The following is a 19,549-nucleotide window of genomic DNA, read 5'->3' as shown; positions in this document are numbered from 1 at the left end:
AACGTTGGTGGAATATTTGAATGAGGTGGCGTCTGGTAATTTGTTAATTTAGCCACTCTGCTAAATAAAAGCCTTGGATTGTTTTGGTTATTTTCTATGAGTTTGTGTATATGCTCTGCCCTAGCAGTTTTTATAGCCTGTCTGTCTGCCTGTCTGGACATACTGTTTTTCCATGCAATTCTAAAAACTTCCAAGTTAGTTTTTCTCCATTTGTGTTCAAGACTACATAACCAGTTCTCAAACATTAATCTGCACCAGTGAAATAAAATACATGTACGATAAAGTCAGTGGTTGTGCTGTGACTGACGTTGGCTATACTTGCTTGTAAAATAGAGTTCGAAGCAACAGAATGTCTTTTTCTTGTGTGTGTGGTTTTTTTTTTGGTTTTTTTTTAAACTGAAAGTGCTGCTCCTTTCTGCACTCGCTGAACAGAACCGATGCAGAGAGAGAGGCTCACGCTGGGAAAGAGAGACCTCGTGCGGCAGCACCACAGAGTCTCAGAGACTTAATGATTGCCCAAGAAGTCGCTAGATTTGTCGTTAACGTTAGTCATGGGCCGGTGGCTTTCACCGTCTCGCAAGTGTTGATAGGCTATTACTCATTGAGGGACACTGAGCAAATCTGCAGAGTGGTGAATAAAGAGAGGCCACACGACAGCTATATCAGAGCCAGCCAAAGTAGCGCATTTTAAAATAAAATGACTTTAATCAAACCACAGATCCGTGATAAGTTTTGTGATCCGTCTCGCCACTAGTGTAGTTGCACTGATCACTTTGAGGGTGCGGGGGTAAAAATAATTAAGCAGAGGCAGGGATACATTGACCAGAAAGGGGGAAATCCCATGCATCCCACCACCGGCAATCGCACCCTGATACTCCATCCCAAAATGAAAATCATCACTTACCCATGTTGTTCCGAACCCATAAGAGCTTTGTTCATCTTCGGCACACAAATTATTTTGGATGAAATCCAGGAGGCTTGTGATTTGGCCTACAGACTGCCAAGTAAAATGCACTGTCAAGTTCCAGAAAAGCATCCTTGGAGTAGTCAGACTGTGTACGTTCTTCTGTGTTAGCCGTGCCACAAGCATACGTTTTCTACATATATTTAAACATTGATTTGAAAGAACCGTGTGTCCTTGTTGTGGCTGGCAATGGCCTATAAAATTTGTGTTCAGCAGGTGTAGATTACTTGACAGTAGATGGGATGGTCACAGGCCTCCCGGTTTTCATCCAAAATATCTTTAACCCCTTTGCTGTCAAAGATTGTCACCGCCCCCAGATTGTTTCACTTTCACAGCACGTTAAACATCACTCTCTTACTTGACCTGGAGAAACTGTGCATCAGTTAAAAGACTCTAGCTTCAATATTTGACCAATATTTTGATAAAACTGTTACAGTGAACATTTAGTAATTTATGTCAGGAGTACAAAATATGTATGAGTCATTTTTAGAATAGAAATTCAAGCATTAATATTCAGTCACGTCTGCAGTGGTTTGTGTTCTCATAGATTCACTGAAAAGCGTCAAATAGGGTTTAGTCAAAAGTTGCATATACACAGAGATATATTTATTGACGTTTACTTCATAATTCTATAGACCGAATCATTTCTATTCATTTTCCACTGATTTAAGCGATCTGATGATAATGATCGGCTCTCAGCCCTGTCTCTGTGTGTATAGTCTTCTGTGTGCGTGCTAACAGAGACCTGATTCTCCCGTGTCTTGTCCATCATAACCGTGCATCATATCCCACTCCATCTTACCCATGATGCATTTCCTGTACACTTCTGTGTTGATATCTGAACACAACACAACCTCTGTACCCACAAAATATCCAAATAATAAACACACGATTACGTCAGTTAATGGATGGTATGTGATTTTCTTGAGATTTGAGGCATTTTTATAACAATATTAAAAATTTACATATGAAATGCTAACTTGTGCAGCGATGTTATGGGCGATATTTTTTCAACAGTAAACGACCAAATTCCACTTGTGATCACAAAAGGAGGTTATTACAAACACTCGGTCAGGGTATAAAGTGAGTTTTGAATAAAAGTGTACTAATAATTTCATAAATAGTCTTATGTAGCTTAATGCTAACGTTAGCTCTAATGCAACTACATAGCAGGTGCAGTTCTTCTTCATAATGCATTTTGTCCTAATTTTGTTAAAGGTTGTAAGAAGCGATGTGGCTTGGTAAATCTTGAAATACCAGAACAAAGGCTAAGAGTAGCGGAATACAAACAAAAGAATAATGATAAATGAAGAATGAGGATTTTGTGTCATACCTGGCCGATGTGTGAAAGGCTCGTTTTGTAAGAACAATAGAATCATGAATGGGGCAGTTTTGCGGGTCCAAACAAGAGATAATCGCATTCCAGGAGTCATAAACCAATTTTATTAGCCTTTCATGAGCCTTCTCTAAAAACAAACATGACGTGGTGTTAGAAAAGGTTTCATAAAATTCACACTTTGTGAGATTATATTCTGAAATATCAAAAGGAAGTATTGGTAGACTTGTGGCTTTAGCTTCATTATGCATCTAAAATCATATTCTACATAATTTTTAATACACTTAAATGTTTTCCATATTTTTATTTACATGTTTGAGCTTACTGTATATATCTTTATTATAACAGGCGGAGTGATTCACATTTTTCAAGATATGGGACAGAAAATGTATAGGTCTATATAATTTATATAGTTACGATCACACGAAGAGTTACGTTTTTCTCCAGAAAAGTCAGCATAATTACAAATGTGATACTGATTTTATACAACAGTTCAACAAACAAGTTAATAATCAAGAGACTTACGTTTTAGACAACATATTACCATATTTTGCTCCATTTCCAAGAACAAAATTAATTCCAAACACAGCCACTATTTTGCGTCTCTGAGTAACATGATAGTTTCGCTCCTGAATGAATCAACCTTTAATATGACTATTCAACCGCAATGACTCACTTATTAACAGTGACTCACTGCCAATTTTTAATTTCACATTCAAGGTACCCTTTACAATTTTGTTTGTCATTTCAAACAGATTAGGGATTTAAATCAAAACATTCATTTGTAACTGCAGGCTAAAGTATTCCATGGCCCACAGAACTGCATTAAACTAAAACATCTAAATGGCACTTTAGATGCAGCTTCGGTTTTCTCTGCATTGCAAAATATCTATTTTGTTGAGAATGATTGCATCTGCTTGGTAACAACCCAAATGAAAGCATTTCACCTAAAAGATGGTGCACACTTATAGAAAAAAGGCATGAAAAGTTCTGAGTAGTTTTGGGATATTGAGCGTTAAAGTTGTGTTCCATAGACCTCTGTAGATAGGACCTTTTTTTAAAATAGAAAAATCCCAAAATGTACACAACATAAAATGTAAAAAAAAAAAAAAAGAAAATAACTCAATTTTGACAAAAATGTCAGAGAGAACCTTATAATTCCAAGGGGACGATTTGTTAAGATTGCAAACCCTTACTTTTCCATTTTGGTGTGCCACCCCAAGATTTATGGTGGCCTCATTTGGCCACCCCTATTAAAATCTTCTGGGGGCGCCACTGATCCACATAACTTTACATTGTGAACATCAGGAACCAAACTACTGTTTGAAAGACAAATTAAAGGGGAATCCTGTGCTGGTTAGCAACTGGAGGACGGATAAAGGAATGCACAACCATACTAAAGGTTGTGGAACATTGGTTTAATAGTGGGAAGGAAAAAAAAAAAAATCCTGGATTGTCAAATCAAAGCAATACCAATAGACAAGATGACTGGGTTCTACAAGTTTATTAAAAACACTAGATTTACATGACCAGAGTAACTCCTCCACTAGAAACCACAGTCTGCTCCCCAGAGACATCCTTGATACGAGTGTCCCTTCCTGAAAGAGAAACATTAGAAGTGAGAACGTGGTTCTAAAATGCTCAGTTCCTCTTGTCAAGAGAAATCAAGAACGCACGTTTCCTGGTGCAGCTTTGCTCACAAGAGCCAGATGATGGATGGCACACCGCTGTACTGCAGTGGATGAAGATCTGACAGGGAAGAAAGAGGCTCAAGTCACAGAATCCACAAGTAGTAAATATACAAATGTTCAAGTAAAGGGGGCATACAGTTTCCTGCAGAGCAGCCAGCGAGGCTGGATCTACAAATGTGAACATCTTCACAACAAAGCGCTTGTAGTGGGTTGGGAATTGAAGACCAGATGATCCAGTCACTGGAACCAGTGTGGTCAGATAGCGGTCATCCTGGTAAGGGCATCTGAAGACAAAAGAGAAGGTTAGGAAGGGTCTCCCAGCAGACTAACGGACAAAGACTGGCTGTACACTCACCCGTCGATCAGAAGGTCCCACTGGGGGAGACTGAGTGGACTGGGGGTTGAAGTCGCCCAACAATGTCCCAGCATCAGGACAAGGTTGGGGTCAGTCCTCTCCATAATGTGCACCTCAACATACACAGGCTCTCGCAGGACTTTTGTGATGGGATAATCAGTGTCACTGTAGTAGGACGTGTAGGCCTCATCCCCTGAGGAACAACACTGGGGATTAACCAGGCTCCAGTTTGAAAGGCTTTAGGCAGACACAGGACAAGAGCTTACCTTCAGCACAGCCTTTAGTGACACATTGGCCATTGGCCAGTCTGAGCTCCACCCTGAGAGGTCCAGGAGCAGCTACTGGTGGAGGTGGAGGAACAGAGTTGACTTCCACAACCAGAGCTTCCACAGACGTTCCTGAATATCTACACTGGAAGAGAAACCTGCACAACACACAGCGAGCTTGTAGCATTTATCAGGGATTAATGTTCACACCAAGTCATGGATCACCTACTCAAAATGACTGTCCCTTGTGATGGAACCATACGGTCCAATCCCCACTTCATACGATGAGGTCATTCGGTTTTCATACACCACATATCCTCCATCCTCCTGTGAATAGGAACAGTGTCAGCATCCAGTCCATCATAAGCAATGCATAATAAGACCAGTAGCAGCTTCTCACCATCATGCTCGTGCCACATGCGGTCACAGGGAACTGGTATATAGCAAAGGAAGGTGTAGACCCCACAGGAGCACAGGGTGGGTCATTTCCACCGAGTAGATGAACCGAATCCAGACTCAGTCGAGGCAGAGTAACGTCTCTAGACACCACTACCACAAACTGACCATCTCTAATACACTGGACAGTCACTGGAACGAGGTACAAGAGCAGATTAAAGTGCAGGGAATCGGTTTAACACGAACAGAAGAAGATTGAGAACACTTACCTGCCCTCCCATAGAAACACTGCTGTCCATTAAAGCAGCAGTCGATAGCTTCACACTCAGCACCACTGATCCCAGGTAGACCACATTGGACCTGCTCAGAATCATCTACAGCACATTTATCAAGGGGCTCTGCCTGCACTACTGGCTTCTGAAACTGCTGTTTAACTGGCTTCTGAAGCGGAAACTGCTGGCTAGTTAGCGGTTGAACTGGCTTCTGAACTGGAAACTGCTGGCTAGTGAGCGGTTGAACTGGCTTCTGAACTGGAAACTGCTGGCTAGTGAGCGGTTGAACTGGCTTCTGAAGCGGAAACTGCTGGCTAGTTAGCTGTTGAAGCGGAAACTGCTGGCTAGTTAGCTGTTGAACTGGCTTCTGAAGCGGAAATTGCTGGCTAGTTAGTGGTTGAACTGGCTTCTGAAGCGGAAACTGCTGGCTAGTTAGCGGTTGAACTGGCTTCTGAAGCGGAAACTGCTGGCTAGTTAGCTGTTGAACTGGCTTCTGAAGCGGAAACTGCTGGCTAGTTAGCTGTTGAACTGGCTTCTGAAGTGGAAACTGCTGGCTAGTTAGCTGTTGAACTGGCTTCTGAACTGGAAACTGCTGGCTAGTTAGCTGTTGAACTGGCTTCTGAAAAGGAAACTGCTGGCTAGTTAGCTGTTGAACTGGCTTCTGAACTGGAAACTGCTGGCTAGTTAGCTGTTGAACTGGCTTCTGAACTGGAAACTGCTGGCTAGTTAGCTGTTGAACTGGCTTCTGAACTGGAAACTGCTGGCTAGTTAGCTGTTGAACTGGCTTCTGAACTGGAAACTGCTGGTCAGTTTGCTGAATCATCAGAGCCTGAGCATCCTGAAGCGATTTTCTCCACTGTGGAACAGCATGACAGAAAGCACAGACCATCAAAATCTGAACCAAACACAAAATTCCAGCCATTGTTAAACAGCTAAACACAGTGGAAATGCTGCCATTTAGTCTTTTTGTATTCTACAATTTTCAGCTAATTATCGATAGTCCCTCCCTCTTCATTAACAACTGGGTGATTCTCATTGGATCTCAAGATTCAACGCTTATAACAGCAACACAGAGGCTGCGTCCACATCTTCATTGACAACTCTCTCAAGCCTCGCTCACTCGGATACTAAACAGTCTTTCCAAATTTTTACCTTCGTCTGATACAGGCTCAAGCATATCAGGTTGGATGCCTTATCTCTCCATCGTTCACGCTGGACAGAAGATCCGCTCTCTGAAACAGCCAATCAGAGCAGAGCTCAACATTATTGTTCATGACCCTTCCAAATAATTCTAGGGACAAATCCCAGGGTTGTAAATGGGCATGTAAAACTGTTTCTGGAGAATTTTTGCCCATACCCAAGCCACGTACCTTCTATGTAAATACTGTATCATTTAAAATATTGTATCAATGCATTCTATGGCACCTTTAACTGGGATTATGAACTCAAATTTTGGCCGGAAACAATAGTTTGAATCTGAATTTGAATTTCTCAACGATTAATTTGTTTCTTATAAACACTTAGCCTTTCCCTTCACAAGACAGTAATTGATGTTAATTATTTGTGGATTATATTGATATTTATATCAGTTCTTTGGACTTCCATTCTGATGCCACCCATTCACTGCAGAGGATTCATTGGGAAGCAAGTGATGCAATTCTATATTTTTCCAAATCTTTTTCAATAATGAACTAAAAACTCCTTAAAAATATATATATATTTTTAATGAATATTTTATATTATTTGAGTCATATCAGAGGCTTTTTTAATGACATTCATTGTCTATCATAGACACACTGTCAAGCTTTAATTGTAAAATTGTGAGTAAGTGTAGATGAAAATCTCAGGACCTTATCAAACCTTCCATTGGCTAATGACATTCCAGAACGTTCTGATTTGTTAATTACAGGTCCAGAGGAGAATCAAAGGTAATCAATCAAGCTGAAAGAGGAGGAGCCGCTTAAATTCAAAGCTGTATTTAATGGACAAAGACAAGCACTGGTGGGTATTGTGTTAATGTTTGTCAGGGTGGGTCTTTTGCAGTGTGTGTTTGTGCTGGTTGTGCTTGTGCCACTGAAGCCTTTGGATTGGAGGTTTCCCACTGTTCCAGCAGGACTTGTTTAGCAATGGCGAACTGATCCAGCCATCTGGTTTGACTTTAGGAGGATGTCCTGTTGTTGGTTTGGTCTCAGGCTCAAAGGTGCTCTTTGAGAATGATCTGCAGGTCTGCAACCGTGTTGATGGTAAGAGCTGTTAAGTGTTACTAGACTTATTGAACCCTACTAAAACTCTGTTCTTGTTTTGGTATCAATGGTTCCCTGAGTCTAAAACATTCATGGAATGGTTCTTTTATGGTGGGAAAAACTCTTAATAACCGATAACTCTGGTAACTAAGTGTTATGACATGACTTGCTAAGATGCCTCTTGGAATGGGTTCTTTTTGTTGAATCCTACAGATGACCAAGGTTGAGCTTGTCTACACCTTTGCCTACACCCCTGAGCTGTTTGCTGGCACTCCAATTACCCTCTGTGACTTTTGGCATAGCTGGAGGTGGTGGAACTGGAAGCCAATTTAATTGGTTACTACTTGAATGGCAGGTTTCAAAACATCAGCAATAATGCCTTGAAGCCTTGGGTACCTTAAGCTCATGATGGGTTTGTGCAGTTTCTCTCAGCCTTCTGAACGTGGCTGTGCCTATGCTGTTCTTTTCTCTTGCAGATGACTGGTCTCATGAGAGGCCTTCAGACACTTACTTCCTGGGTGATGTTATTAATGTTGAGGCATCTGTGAAGGTATACAACCTCGTCCCTCTGTGTGTGGTTGTGGACCGCTGTGTGGCCAACAAAGACCGTATAAAAACATGGGCGTAGTGTCAGTGACATCACCCGTAGACTCCTGAAGTGTTTTTGAAGCCTAAAGTGTGTAGAACGGGCCATCGCCATCTTGGCAGCATGTCACCTCACGACTCTCCCGGACAATCAAAAATGTCAATCTAGTTGCTGAAGCCACACCCACCTAGCACAACGGCAGTGTCAGCACCGGCAATCCACCTGTCATTCAAGTGGCTACGCCCCCAATTATGCAGAAATTTAAGTCTTAATATAACTTAAAGGGACGAGTTGTAAAAAAAAAAAAAAAAATTGCGCTCACAGTTGTCATGAAGGGCAAAATTAGCTATTTAGACAAAAGTTTTTGCACCAGGCTGTAAACATGATTTTTTTTTTTTCTCTTCCTGCTGTAAAGTTGGGCATTTTAACATGGGGAGTCTGAGACTGACTCCCTTTTGCAGCCAGCCTCAAGTGGCCAGTCGATGAATTGCAGTTTTAGTCACTTCCTTATTGGCCTCACGAGAGTGAGCGAGAGGTTGGGGCTCGGTAGCGACCCGAGTACCTGATGTGAATGCCCTTCTGAGATGCTTGTTCATTGATCATGGGTGTGTTCATGTCACCAGATGCTGCAGAGGTGATTTTGTTCCCGCGTTTGCTCTTATAACCACTTTGTCCCTGACAACTTTTTACTCCTTAGATGTCTAGTGGATGCCAAGGTCAATGCTTCCAGACCTCTCCCATTTGCTCTGGTTTGTGACTCCTTACCTGTGGTGTCTCTTGAGGATCAGAACGTGTGTTCTGAAGGCCACTCTCGCTCGGGCGCCCGGTTAAACGCTCCACAAGTCCTGTTCCTTTGCCAATGGGTAAGTTCATGCCCCTTTCTAAACATTAAAGGTGCCATGTCTAATTTTTTGTATTGCAGGTGGCTTGCTGCTGATGGGAACCATCAGGTTTGTGGTTGCTGTGACCCAACAGGTGTTCCTGATGGTGGAACTGCTGCTCCTCCTTTTGGAGGTAGGAAGGTGCTTTTTAAGCTTGGTTTTTGACTGTTAAAGCACTTAACTCTGTCTGCTTTTTCTAGGCCTTCAGTGGGAAGGGAAGGCCTCGCTCGGTCCTGTAGTGGTTCAAGAGCACAAAAAGACTTTAGCTTGTTCAATAAATGTGGGGAGAAAACTTCTTGTTTCTGTCTGGTCTCGTTTAACCAATTGACTTGCATGAGGAAGCGTGTAGTTCTACTGTACCTGTTCTCATGCCAGAAGGAAAGGCTCCCCTTTCTCATTCGGGAAGCTAAGAAGCCTTTACGGGACTGCTGTGAGATCCCTTTTGACGAGTACTGTAAAGGTGGAATACACTGCCCATGATGCTGTAAAAGGAAATTCTGTTATTTGGCATTTGTGCCAAAAGAGTTCTGCATGAATGTCCACTTCCTTGAAGCATTGCAGACTTCGTGTGCATCTTATGCAGTGAACTTGACTTCATGTTGGTAACTTCAAATGAGCAGTTTAATTTACTCCTTGCATCCCCCAAATAGGTTTGGTCAGTTAAGTTTTGTTTCATAATGCTCCTTGTTGACATCTCTCATGCTTTTAAAACACCGGTACAATAAACACGCACTCCCAGTATCAATACTGGCACAACATTTTCCACCTTCAGAATTTTTTTTTTTTTTTTGCAGTAGCAAATAGTCTGACTACTCCGAGGATGCTTTTCTGGACCTTGAGAGTGCATTTTACTTGGCAGTCTGTAGGCCAAATCACAAGCCTGCTGGTTTTCATCCAAAATAAGTTGTGTGCCGAAGATGACCAAAGCTCTTATGGGTTTGGAACGACTGATGGTAGATGGGTTATTCTGATGGTGCTTTGCATGCTTTTCTGGACCTTTTACTTGACAGTAGATGGGATGGTCACAGGCCTCCCGGTTTTCATCCAAAATATCTTTAACCCCTTTGCTGTCAAAGATTGTCACCGCCCCCAGATTGTTTCACTTTCACAGCATGTTAAACATCACTCTCTTACTTGACCTGGAGAAACTGTGCATTGTTGCAGTGAACATTTAGTAATTTATGTCAGGAGTACAAAATATGTATGAGTCATTTTTAGAATAGAAATTAGAGCATTCATATTCAGTCACGTCTGCAGTGGTTTGTGTTCTCATAGATTCACTGAAAAGCGTCAAATAGGGTTTATAGTCAAAAGTTGCATATACAGAGATATATGTCTGATTTTTACTTCATATTTCTTCAGACAATCATAATTTCTATTAATTTTCCACTGATTTAAGTGATCTGATGATAATGATCGGCTCCCAGCCCTGTCTCTGTGTGTATAGTCTTCCGTGTGCGTGTTAACGGAGACCTGATTCTCCCGTGTCTTGTCCATCATAACCGTGCATCATGTCCCACTCCATCTTACCCATGATGCATTTCCTGTACACTTCTGAGTTGATATCTGAACACAACACAGAGAAACCTCTGTACCCATGAAATATCCAAATAATAAACCCTTTTATTTATAAAAAATGTACATATGAAATGCTAACTTGTGCAGTAAAAGGCTATAAATAGCATATTTTTACAACAGTAAACAACCAAATTCCACATGTGATCACAAAAGGAGGTTATTACAAACACTCGGTCAGGGTATAAAGAGAGTTTTGAGTAAAAGTGTACTAATAATTTCATAAATAGTCTTATGTAGCTTAATGCTAACGTTAGCTCTAATGCAGCTACATAGCAGGTGCAGTTCTTCATAATGCATTTTGTCCAAATTTTGACAAAGGTTGTAAGAAAATGTTGTGTTGTATTTTTATAGTAAGGCTTTTGATAATAGTGGTTTAAATGTAAGCTGGAATTGAAGCAGTGGCTTGGTAAACCTTGAAATACCAGAACAAAGGCTAATAGTAGCGGAATACAAAAAAAAGAATAATGATAAATGAAGAATGAGGATTTTGTGTCATACCTGGCCGATGTGTGAAAGGCTCGTTTCGTAAGAACAATAGAATCATGAATGGGGCAGTTTTGCGGGTCCAAACATGAGATAATCGCATTCCAGGAGTCATAAACCAATTTTATTAGCCTTTCATGAGCCTTCTCTAAAAACACACATGACGTGTTCTTAGAAAAGGTTTCATAAAATTCACACTTTGTGAGATTATATTCTGAAATATCAAAATGAAGTATTAGTAAACTTGTGGCTTTAGATTTATGCATCTAAAATCATATCCTACATTTTTAATACACTTAAATGTTTTCAATATTTTTTATTTACATGTTTGAGCTTACCGTATATATATATTTATGATAACAGTCAGAGTGATTCACATTTTTCAAGATACGGGACAGAAAATGTATAGATCTATATAATTTAGTGTCATAGTTACGATCACACGAAGAGTTAAGTTTTTCTCCAAAGTCAGCATAATTACAAATGTGATATTGATTTTATACAACAGTTCAATAAACAAGTTAATATCAAGAGACTTACATTTTAGACAACATACTATTTTTGCTCCATTTCAAAAGAACAAAATTAATTCCAAACACAGCCACTATTTTGCGTCTCTGAGTAACATGATAGTTTCGCTCCTGAATGAATCAACCTTTAATATGACTATTCAACCGCAATGACTCACTTATTAACAGTGACTCACTGCCACCTACTGGCAATTTTAATTTCACATTCAAGGTACCCTTTAGATTTTTGTTTGTAATTTCAAACAGAGTTCAAGGTTTTAAAATATCAAAACATTCATTTGTAACTGCAGGCTAAAAGTATTCCATGGCCCACAGAGCTGCATTAAACTAAAACGGCACTTTAGATGCAACTTCGGTTTTCTCTGCATTGCAAAATATCCATTTTGTTGAGAATGATTGCATCTGCTTGGTAACAATCCAAATACAAGTATCTCACCTAAAAGATGGTGCACACTTTTAGAAAAAAGGCATAAGGTTAAAATAAGAGCCAGGAGTCAACAATTAGAAATAAGATCTGCACAGCAAAAATAGTCCATTAAAAAAAAAAAAAAAAACATGTGTTAATATTGCAAACCCTTACTTTTCTATTTTGGTGTGCCACCCCAAGATTTATGGTGGCCTCATTTGGCCACCCCTATTAAAATCTTCTGGGGGCGCCACTGATCCACATAACTTTACATTGTGAACATCAGGAACCAAACTACTGTTTGGAAGACAAATTAAAGGGGAACCTTGTGCTGGTTAGCAACTGGAGGACGGATAAAGGAATGCACAACCATACTAAAGGTTGTGGAACATTGGTTTGATAGTGGGAAGAAAAAAAAATAAAATTGTCGAATCAAAACAATACCAATAGACAAGACGATGTTCTACAAGTTTATTAAAAACACTAGATTTACATGACCAGAGTAACTCCTCCACTAGAAACCACAGTCTGCTCCCCAGAGACAGCCTTGATACGAGTGTCTCTTCCTGAAAGAGAAACATTAGAAGTGAGAACGTGGTTCTAAAATGCGCAGTTCCTCTTGTCAAGAGAAATCAAGAACTCACGTTTCCTGGTGCAGCTTTGCTCACAAGAGCCAGATGATGGATGGCACACCGCTGTACTGCAGTGGATGAAGATCTGACAGGGAAGAAAGAGGCTCAAGTCACAGAATCCACAAGTAGTAAATATACAAATGTTCAAGTAAAGGGGGCATACAGTTTCCTGCAGAGCAGCCAGCGAGGCTGGATCTACAAATGTGAACATCTTCACAACAAAGCGCTTGTAGTGGGTTGGGAATTGAAGACCAGATGATCCAGTCACTGGAACCAGTGTGGTCAGATAGCGGTCATCCTGGTAAGGGCATCTGAAGACAAAAGAGAAGGTTAGGAAGGGTCTCCCAGCAGACTAACGGACAAAGACTGGCTGTACACTCACCCGTCGATCAGAAGGTCCCACTGGGGGAGACTGAGTGGACTGGGGGTTGAAGTCGCCCAACAATGTCCCAGCATCAGGACAATGTTGGGGTCAGTCCTCTCCATAATGTGCACCTCAACATACACAGGCTCTCGCAGGACTTTTGTGATGGGATAATCAGTGTCACTGTAGTAGGATGTGTAGGCCTCATCCCCTGAGGAACAACACTGGGGATTAACCAGGCTCCAGTTTGAAAGGCTTTAGGCAGACACAGGACAAGACCTTACCTTCAGCACAGCCTTTAGTGACACATTGGCCATTGGCCAGTCTGAGCTCCACCCTGAGAGGTCCAGGAGCAGCTACTGGTGGAGGTGGAGGAACAGAGTTGACTTCCACAACCAGAGCTTCCACAGACGTTCCTGAATATCTACACTGGAAGAGAAACCTACACAACACATAGCGAGCTTGTAGCATTTATCAGGGATTAATGTTCACACCAAGTCATGGATCACCTACTCAAAATGACTGTCCCTTGTGATGGAACCATACGGTCCAATCCCCACTTCATACGATGAGGTCATTCGGTTTTCATACACCACATATCCTCCATCCTCCTGTGAATAGGATCAGTGTCGGCTTCCAGTCCATCATAAGCAATGCAGAATAAGACCAGTAGCAGCTTCTCACCATCACGCTCGTGCCACATGCGGTCACAGGGAACTGGTATATAGCAAAGGAAGGCGTGGACCCCACAGGAGCACAGGGTGGGTCATTTCCACCCAGTAGATGAACCGAATCCAGACTCAGTCGAGGCAGAGTAACGTCTCGAGACACCACTACCACAAACTGACCATCTCTAATACACTGGACAGTCACTGGAACGAGGTACAAGGGCAGATTAAAATGCAGAGAATCAGTTTAATACTTAGGCGGAAATTGCAGGGGTCCGGACCCCCCATATGAGGGTTGCCCCCCCCCCCCCCCCAAAAAAAAATATAATTTAAAGAGTATTGTAAATATGATATACAGTCAGGTCCATAAATATTGGGACATCGACACAATTCTAATCTTTTTGGCTCTATACACCACCACAATGGATTTGAAATGAAACGAACAAGATGTGCTTTAACTGCAGACTTTCAGCTTTAATTTGAGGGTGTTTACATCCAAATCAGGTGAACGGTGTAGGAATTACAACAGTTTGTATATGTACATCCCACTTTCTAAGGGACCAAAAGTAATGGGACCGATTAACAATCATAAATCAAGTATTAAAAAATGAAAGTTTGGTTGCAAATCCTTTGCAGTCAATTACAGCCTGAAGTCTGGAGATCAATTAGACATCAGCGTACGCTGGGTTTCATCCCTGGTGATGCTCTGCCAGGCCTCTACTGCAACTGTCTTCAGTTCCTGCTTGTTCTTGGGGCATTTTCCCTTCAGTTTTGTCTTCAGCAAGTGAAATGCATGCTCAATTGGATTTAGGTCAGGTGATTGACTTGGCCATTGCATAACATTCCACTTCTTTCCCTTAAAAATCTCTTTGGTTGCTTTCGCAGTATGCTTCGGGTCATGGTCCATCTGCACTGTGAAGCGCCGTTCAATGAGTTCTGAAGCATTTGGCTGAATATGAGCAGATAATATTTCCCGAAACACTTCAGAATCCATCCTAATGCTTTTGTCAGCAGCCACATCAATAAATACAAGATAACCAGTTCCACTGCCAGCCATACATGCCCACGCCATGACACTACCACCACCATGCTTCACTGATGAGGTGGTATGCTTTGGATCATAAACAGTTCCTTTCCTTCTCCATGCTCTTCTCTTTCCATCACTCTGGTACAAGTTGATCTTTGTCTCATCTGTCCATAGGATGTTGTTCCAGAACTGTGAAGGCTTATTTAGATGTTTGGCAAACTCTAATCTGGCCTTCCTGTTTTAGAGACTCACCAATGGTTTACATCTTGTGGTGAACCCTCTGTATTCACTCTGAAGTCTTCTCTTGATTGTTGACTTTGACACACACATACACCTGCCTCTTGGAGAGTGTTCTTGATCTGGCCAACTGTTGTGAAGGGTTTCTTCACCAGGGAAAGAATTCTTCGATCATCCACCACAGTTGTTTTCCATGGTCTTCCGGGTAGTTTGGTGTTTGGAAAGCAACCAAAGAGATTTTTATGGGAAAGAAGTGGAATGTTATGCAATGGCCAAGTCAATCACCTGACCTAAATCCAATTGAGCATGCATTTCACTTGCTGAAGACAAAACTGAAGGGAAAATGCCCCAAGAACAAGCAGGAACTGAAGACAGTTGCAGTAGAGGCCTGGCAGAGCATCACCAGGGATGAAACCCAGCGTACGCTGATGTCTAATTGATCTCCAGACTTCAGGCTGTAATTGACTGCAAAGGATTTGCAACCAAGTATTAAAAAATGAAAGTTTGATTTATGATTGTTAATCGGTCCCATTACTTTTGGTCCCTTAAAAAGTGGGATGTACATATACAAACTGTTGTAATTCCTACACCGTTCACCTGATTTGGATGTAAACACCCTCAAATTAAAGCTGAAAGTCTGCAGTTAAAGCACATCTTGTTCGTTTCATTTCAAATCCATTGTGGTGGTGTATAGAGCCAAAAAGATTAGAATTGTGTCGATGTCCCAATATTTATGGACCTGACTGTATAGTTAACTAATTGTGCAAGTAGTAAAATACAAATGCGAACTGAGGAACAAAAAAAAAAAAAAAAAAAAAAAAAAAAAAAAAGTTTTAAACATCAAGTTCCACTTGCTTTGCCTCACAGTGCTTTGGTCCACTGCCTGCTCCCCTTTTACCTCACCACCACCGACACACACATAGTCCGGTGCGAGAAAACAATGCGTTTCAGTTGTGGAACTCCATAAGTCAAGCTTACTTGATTGACCTTAAACATCGGATGACGTGATTTTCTCTTTAATATAGATTATGCCAAATCACTAATAAGTGGGGTCCAAAAAATATTGTGTACCAATTTACTTTCGTCACCGATGTAGTCTGCGCTGTTAGGGAGTATAACAGGCGTTTACCTAGCTTTAACGTCTTACACACACCCATAGTGTACGCATATACAAGTGTTGTACGTTAGACTAGACTAGTGCGGGTGCGCATTTAGATTTTCCCGCGTTCACTATGATTTAGTCGGTTTCAGTGGTGGCTCGTCGGGTGAGGGAGGGGAGGCACAGTTTCCCCTAAATTTTGAGGTGAATTTGAGGAAGACTTAAATGTTAATAAAATTCAATATTCCTTTCAGTTCATGTCTCAGAATGTATACATTTTGTTTGTAATTTCACAGTTGTAATACCATTACATGAAAGCTCCTCTTTTCTATTGTGATTGTGCCGAATCTGCTGATGTAATTACAATAGCTAAGTAAGAGAAGGGGAGGCCAGGGGAACCAATCAGCATTGAGTGCTGAATTTCAGCACTAAGAAAAGTAACATCATAGAGGCTAGCCTCCCTTCTGGAATATCAACCTACCATATACAGACGTAAATTACGTGGTATTAGTTTGAACCTGTTTTTATACGGTCTATAGTTTGAACGTCTCCGGGAAAAGCTAGGCTAATGGTTTACCAAGTATTTATAAGGAGTAGCGATATTGAATACATTTTCTTTATGGGTCCTGACTAAAAGCTGCCAAAAAGCCATTTTAAAGTGGTTAAGCAAATAATAGGCAGGGATCCCCAGACCAATACAATTAGTTTGCCTCCTCGATTTTAAAATTCACGAGCCACCACTGGTCAGTTTATTTCATTTAATAGTTAATCTAATATAACATCATACGAAGAGTGCAGTTGTTCTCCAGATATTAGCATAACAAATGTGATTTTTATAAAAATTGAATAAACAAGTTATTACCTGCATTTTAGGCACCACATTGCCCGTTTTAGCCCTTTCACCAACAAAAAAAAAAGTTGAAATCTAAGCTACAGCAGTAAAAGCACTAATTGAGTTTTTGAAAAAACACACCGAGTTGGTGTTTCCGAACTGAATGAATCCACTTTTTTTTTTATTTTCCCCCCAGTCTTTCGCATCTATACCGATCTCACTATACAGTTGTGAGGGTGTATGCCTTCATTTTGCTAGTCATGGCAACCGTCTTTATATATGCATGTTTTAATTGTAACTGAAGCAACATTGCTATTAAATGTGCTTTATAAATTAATGAAAGTTGAAGTTCAAATGCCATTGCATTTTGGTGGCTTGATTGTGTAAACCACTTCAAAAAACACTGACAAACCTTCTTCAAAACAATGTTGCAATTTAGTCAGCTTTTTCATTGAACCAAAAAGAAACTTGAAGGATAATAGAACGGTCTCCATGCAATAGTAAGGCTTTCCTCCCTGTACACATATCCTGAAGTAAAATTTTGCCTGTTTTTTTGGTTTCCCCTTCAAAATTTGCTCGTGAGAAATGTTATGTTTATTGTCCCTCCAACATTTAGATGATTTTCGATCCTGGTTTAACAAACCGAATAAAATTGAGAACACTTACCTGCCCTCCCATAGAAACACTGCCGTCCATTAAAGCAGCAGTTGATAGCTTCACACTCAGCACCACTGATCCCAGGTAGACCACATTGGATCTGCTCAGAATCAGCTACAGCACATTTATCAAGGGGCTCTGCCTGCACTACTGGCTTCTGAAACTGCTGTTTAACTGGCTTCTGAAGCGGAAACTGCTGGCTAGTTAGCTGTTGAACTGGCTTCTGAAGCGGAAACTGCTGGCTAGTTAGCTGTTGAACTGACTTCTGATGTGGAACCTGCTGGCTAGTTAGCTGTTGAACTGGCTTCTGATGTGGAAACTGCTGGCTAGTTAGCTGTTGAACTGGCTTCTGAAGCGGAAACTGCTGGCTAGTTAGCGGTTGAACTGGCTTCTGAAGCGGAAACTGCTGGCTAGTTAGCAGTTGAACTGGCTTCTGATGTGGAACCTGCTGGCTAGTTAGCTGTTGAACTGGCTTCTGATGTGGAAACTGCTGGCTAGTTAGCTGTTGAACTGGCTTCTGATGCGGAAACTGCTGGCTAATTAGCTGTTGAACTGGCTTCCGAAGCGGAAACTGCTGGCTAGTTAGTGGTTGAACTGGCTTCTGAAGCGGAAACTGCTGGCTAGTTAGCTGTTGAACTGGCTTCCTAAGCGGAAACTGCTGGCTAGTTAGCTGTTGAACTGGCTTCTGAAGCGGAAACTGCTGGCTAGTTAGCTGTTGAACTGGCTTCTGAAGCGGAAACTGCTGGCTAGTTAGCTGTTGAACTGGCTTCTGAACTGGAAACTGCTGGCTAGTTAGCTGTTGAACTGGCTTCTGAAGCGGAAACTGCTGGCTAGTTAGCTGTTGAACTGGCTTCTGAACTGGAAACTGCTGGCTAGTTAGCGGTTGAACTGGCTTCTGAAGCGGAAACTGCTGGCTAGTTAGCTGTTGAACTGGCTTCTGAACTGGAAACTGCTGGCTAGTTAGCTGTTGAACTGGCTTCTGAACTGGAAACTGCTGGTCAGTTTGCTGAATCATCAGAGCTTGAGCATCCTGAAGCGATTTTCTCCACTGTGGAACAGCATGACAGAAAGCACAAACCACCAAAATCTGAACCAAACACCAAATTCCAGCCATTGTTAAACAGCTAAACACAAAGTGGAGATACTTCCCTTTAGTCTTTTTGTATTCTACAGCTATCAGCTAATTAATGATAGTCCCTCCCTCTTCATTAACAACTGGGTGATTCTCATTGGATCTCAAGATTCAACGCTTATAACAGCAACACAGAGGCTTCGTCCACATCTTCATTGACAACTCTCTCAAGCCTCGCTCACTCGGATGCTAAACATTCTTTCCAAATTTTTATCTTCGTCTGATACAGGCTCAAGCATATCAGGTTGGATGCCTTATCTCTCCATCGTTCACGCTGGACAGAAGATCCGCTCTCTGAAACAGCCAATCAGAGCAGAGCTCAACATTATTGTTCATGACCCTTCCAAATAATTCTAGGGACAAATCCCAGGGTTGTAAATGGGCATGTAAAACTGTTTCTGGAGAATTTTTGCCCATACCCAAGCCACGTACCTTCTATGTAAATACTGTATCATTTAAAATATTGTATCAATGCATTCTATGGCAACTTTAACGGGGATTATGAACTCAAATTTTGGCTGGAAGCAATAGTTTGAATCTGAATTTGAATTTCTTAATGATTCATTTGTTTCTTATAAACGCATAGCCTTTCCCTTCACAAGACCGTAATTGATGTGAATTTTTTGTGGATTATTTTGATGTTTATATCAGTTCTTCGGACTTCCGTTCTGATGACCACCCATTCACTGCAGAGGATTCATTGGGGAGCAAGTGATGTAATTCTATATTTTTCCAAATCTTTTTCAATAATGAACTAAAAACTCGTTAAAAAAAATTGTTTTTTTTATGAATATTTTATATTATTTGATTTATATTATTTAATTTATATCAGGGGCTTTTTTAATGACATTCATTGTCTATCATGGACACACTGTCAAACTTTAATTGTAAAATTGTGAATAAGTGTAGATGAA

At 41.0% G+C, this 19,549-nt stretch overlaps 2 protein-coding genes and 1 long non-coding RNA gene across 3 annotated transcripts; 1 reads left to right on the top strand and 2 right to left on the bottom strand.

The window, feature by feature from the left end:
• Positions 1-3,789: 3,789 nt before the first annotated feature.
• On the bottom strand, positions 3,790-6,217 carry LOC113118716 (zona pellucida sperm-binding protein 4-like). Its single transcript, XM_026288112.1, has 8 exons — positions 5,278-6,217; positions 5,013-5,200; positions 4,842-4,939; positions 4,613-4,770; positions 4,347-4,539; positions 4,128-4,275; positions 3,977-4,049; positions 3,790-3,898 (listed from the first exon to the last, which is right to left on the bottom strand). Exons 1-8 carry the CDS (start codon positions 6,200-6,202, stop codon positions 3,822-3,824), a joined length of 1,860 nt encoding a protein of 619 aa, XP_026143897.1. The 5' UTR covers positions 6,203-6,217; the 3' UTR covers positions 3,790-3,821.
• A 1,056-nt stretch (positions 6,218-7,273) lies between these two features.
• Positions 7,274-9,287, top strand: LOC113118720 (uncharacterized). The gene is made up of 4 exons (XR_003294355.1): positions 7,274-7,523; positions 8,807-8,972; positions 9,032-9,123; positions 9,191-9,287. It is a non-coding gene; the product is annotated as an uncharacterized LOC113118720 (long non-coding RNA).
• Positions 9,288-12,444: 3,157 nt separating this feature from the next.
• LOC113118715 (zona pellucida sperm-binding protein 4-like) lies at positions 12,445-18,649 on the bottom strand. Its single transcript, XM_026288111.1, has 8 exons — positions 17,513-18,649; positions 13,668-13,855; positions 13,497-13,594; positions 13,268-13,425; positions 13,002-13,194; positions 12,783-12,930; positions 12,632-12,704; positions 12,445-12,553 (listed from the first exon to the last, which is right to left on the bottom strand). Exons 1-8 carry the CDS (start codon positions 18,615-18,617, stop codon positions 12,477-12,479), a joined length of 2,040 nt encoding a protein of 679 aa, XP_026143896.1. The 5' UTR covers positions 18,618-18,649; the 3' UTR covers positions 12,445-12,476.
• Positions 18,650-19,549: the final 900 nt, after the last annotated feature.

Source organism: Carassius auratus, chromosome 18, assembly GCF_003368295.1.
Source record: "Carassius auratus strain Wakin chromosome 18, ASM336829v1, whole genome shotgun sequence".
Taxonomy (NCBI): domain Eukaryota; kingdom Metazoa; phylum Chordata; class Actinopteri; order Cypriniformes; family Cyprinidae; genus Carassius; species Carassius auratus.
This window is presented reverse-complemented; position numbering and strand designations above follow the sequence as displayed.

Excerpts from the sequence above, each read along its gene's own strand:
- LOC113118715 (XM_026288111.1), bottom strand. The coding sequence starts at position 18,617 with ATGGCTGGAATTTGGTGTTTGGTTCAGATTTTGGTGGTTTGTGCTTTC. Across the intron at positions 13,856-17,512 it reads GTGTTTCTATGGGAGGGCAG|TGACTGTCCAGTGTATTAGA; the intron begins GTAAGTGTTCTC and ends ACCTCGTTCCAG. Across the intron at positions 13,595-13,667 it reads CATGTGGCACGAGCGTGATG|GAGGATGGAGGATATGTGGT; the intron begins GTGAGAAGCTGC and ends TCCTATTCACAG.
- LOC113118716 (XM_026288112.1), bottom strand. The coding sequence starts at position 6,202 with ATGGCTGGAATTTTGTGTTTGGTTCAGATTTTGATGGTCTGTGCTTTC. Across the intron at positions 4,940-5,012 it reads CATGTGGCACGAGCATGATG|GAGGATGGAGGATATGTGGT; the intron begins GTGAGAAGCTGC and ends TCCTATTCACAG. Across the intron at positions 4,771-4,841 it reads ACAAGGGACAGTCATTTTGA|GTTTCTCTTCCAGTGTAGAT; the intron begins GTAGGTGATCCA and ends TGTGTTGTGCAG.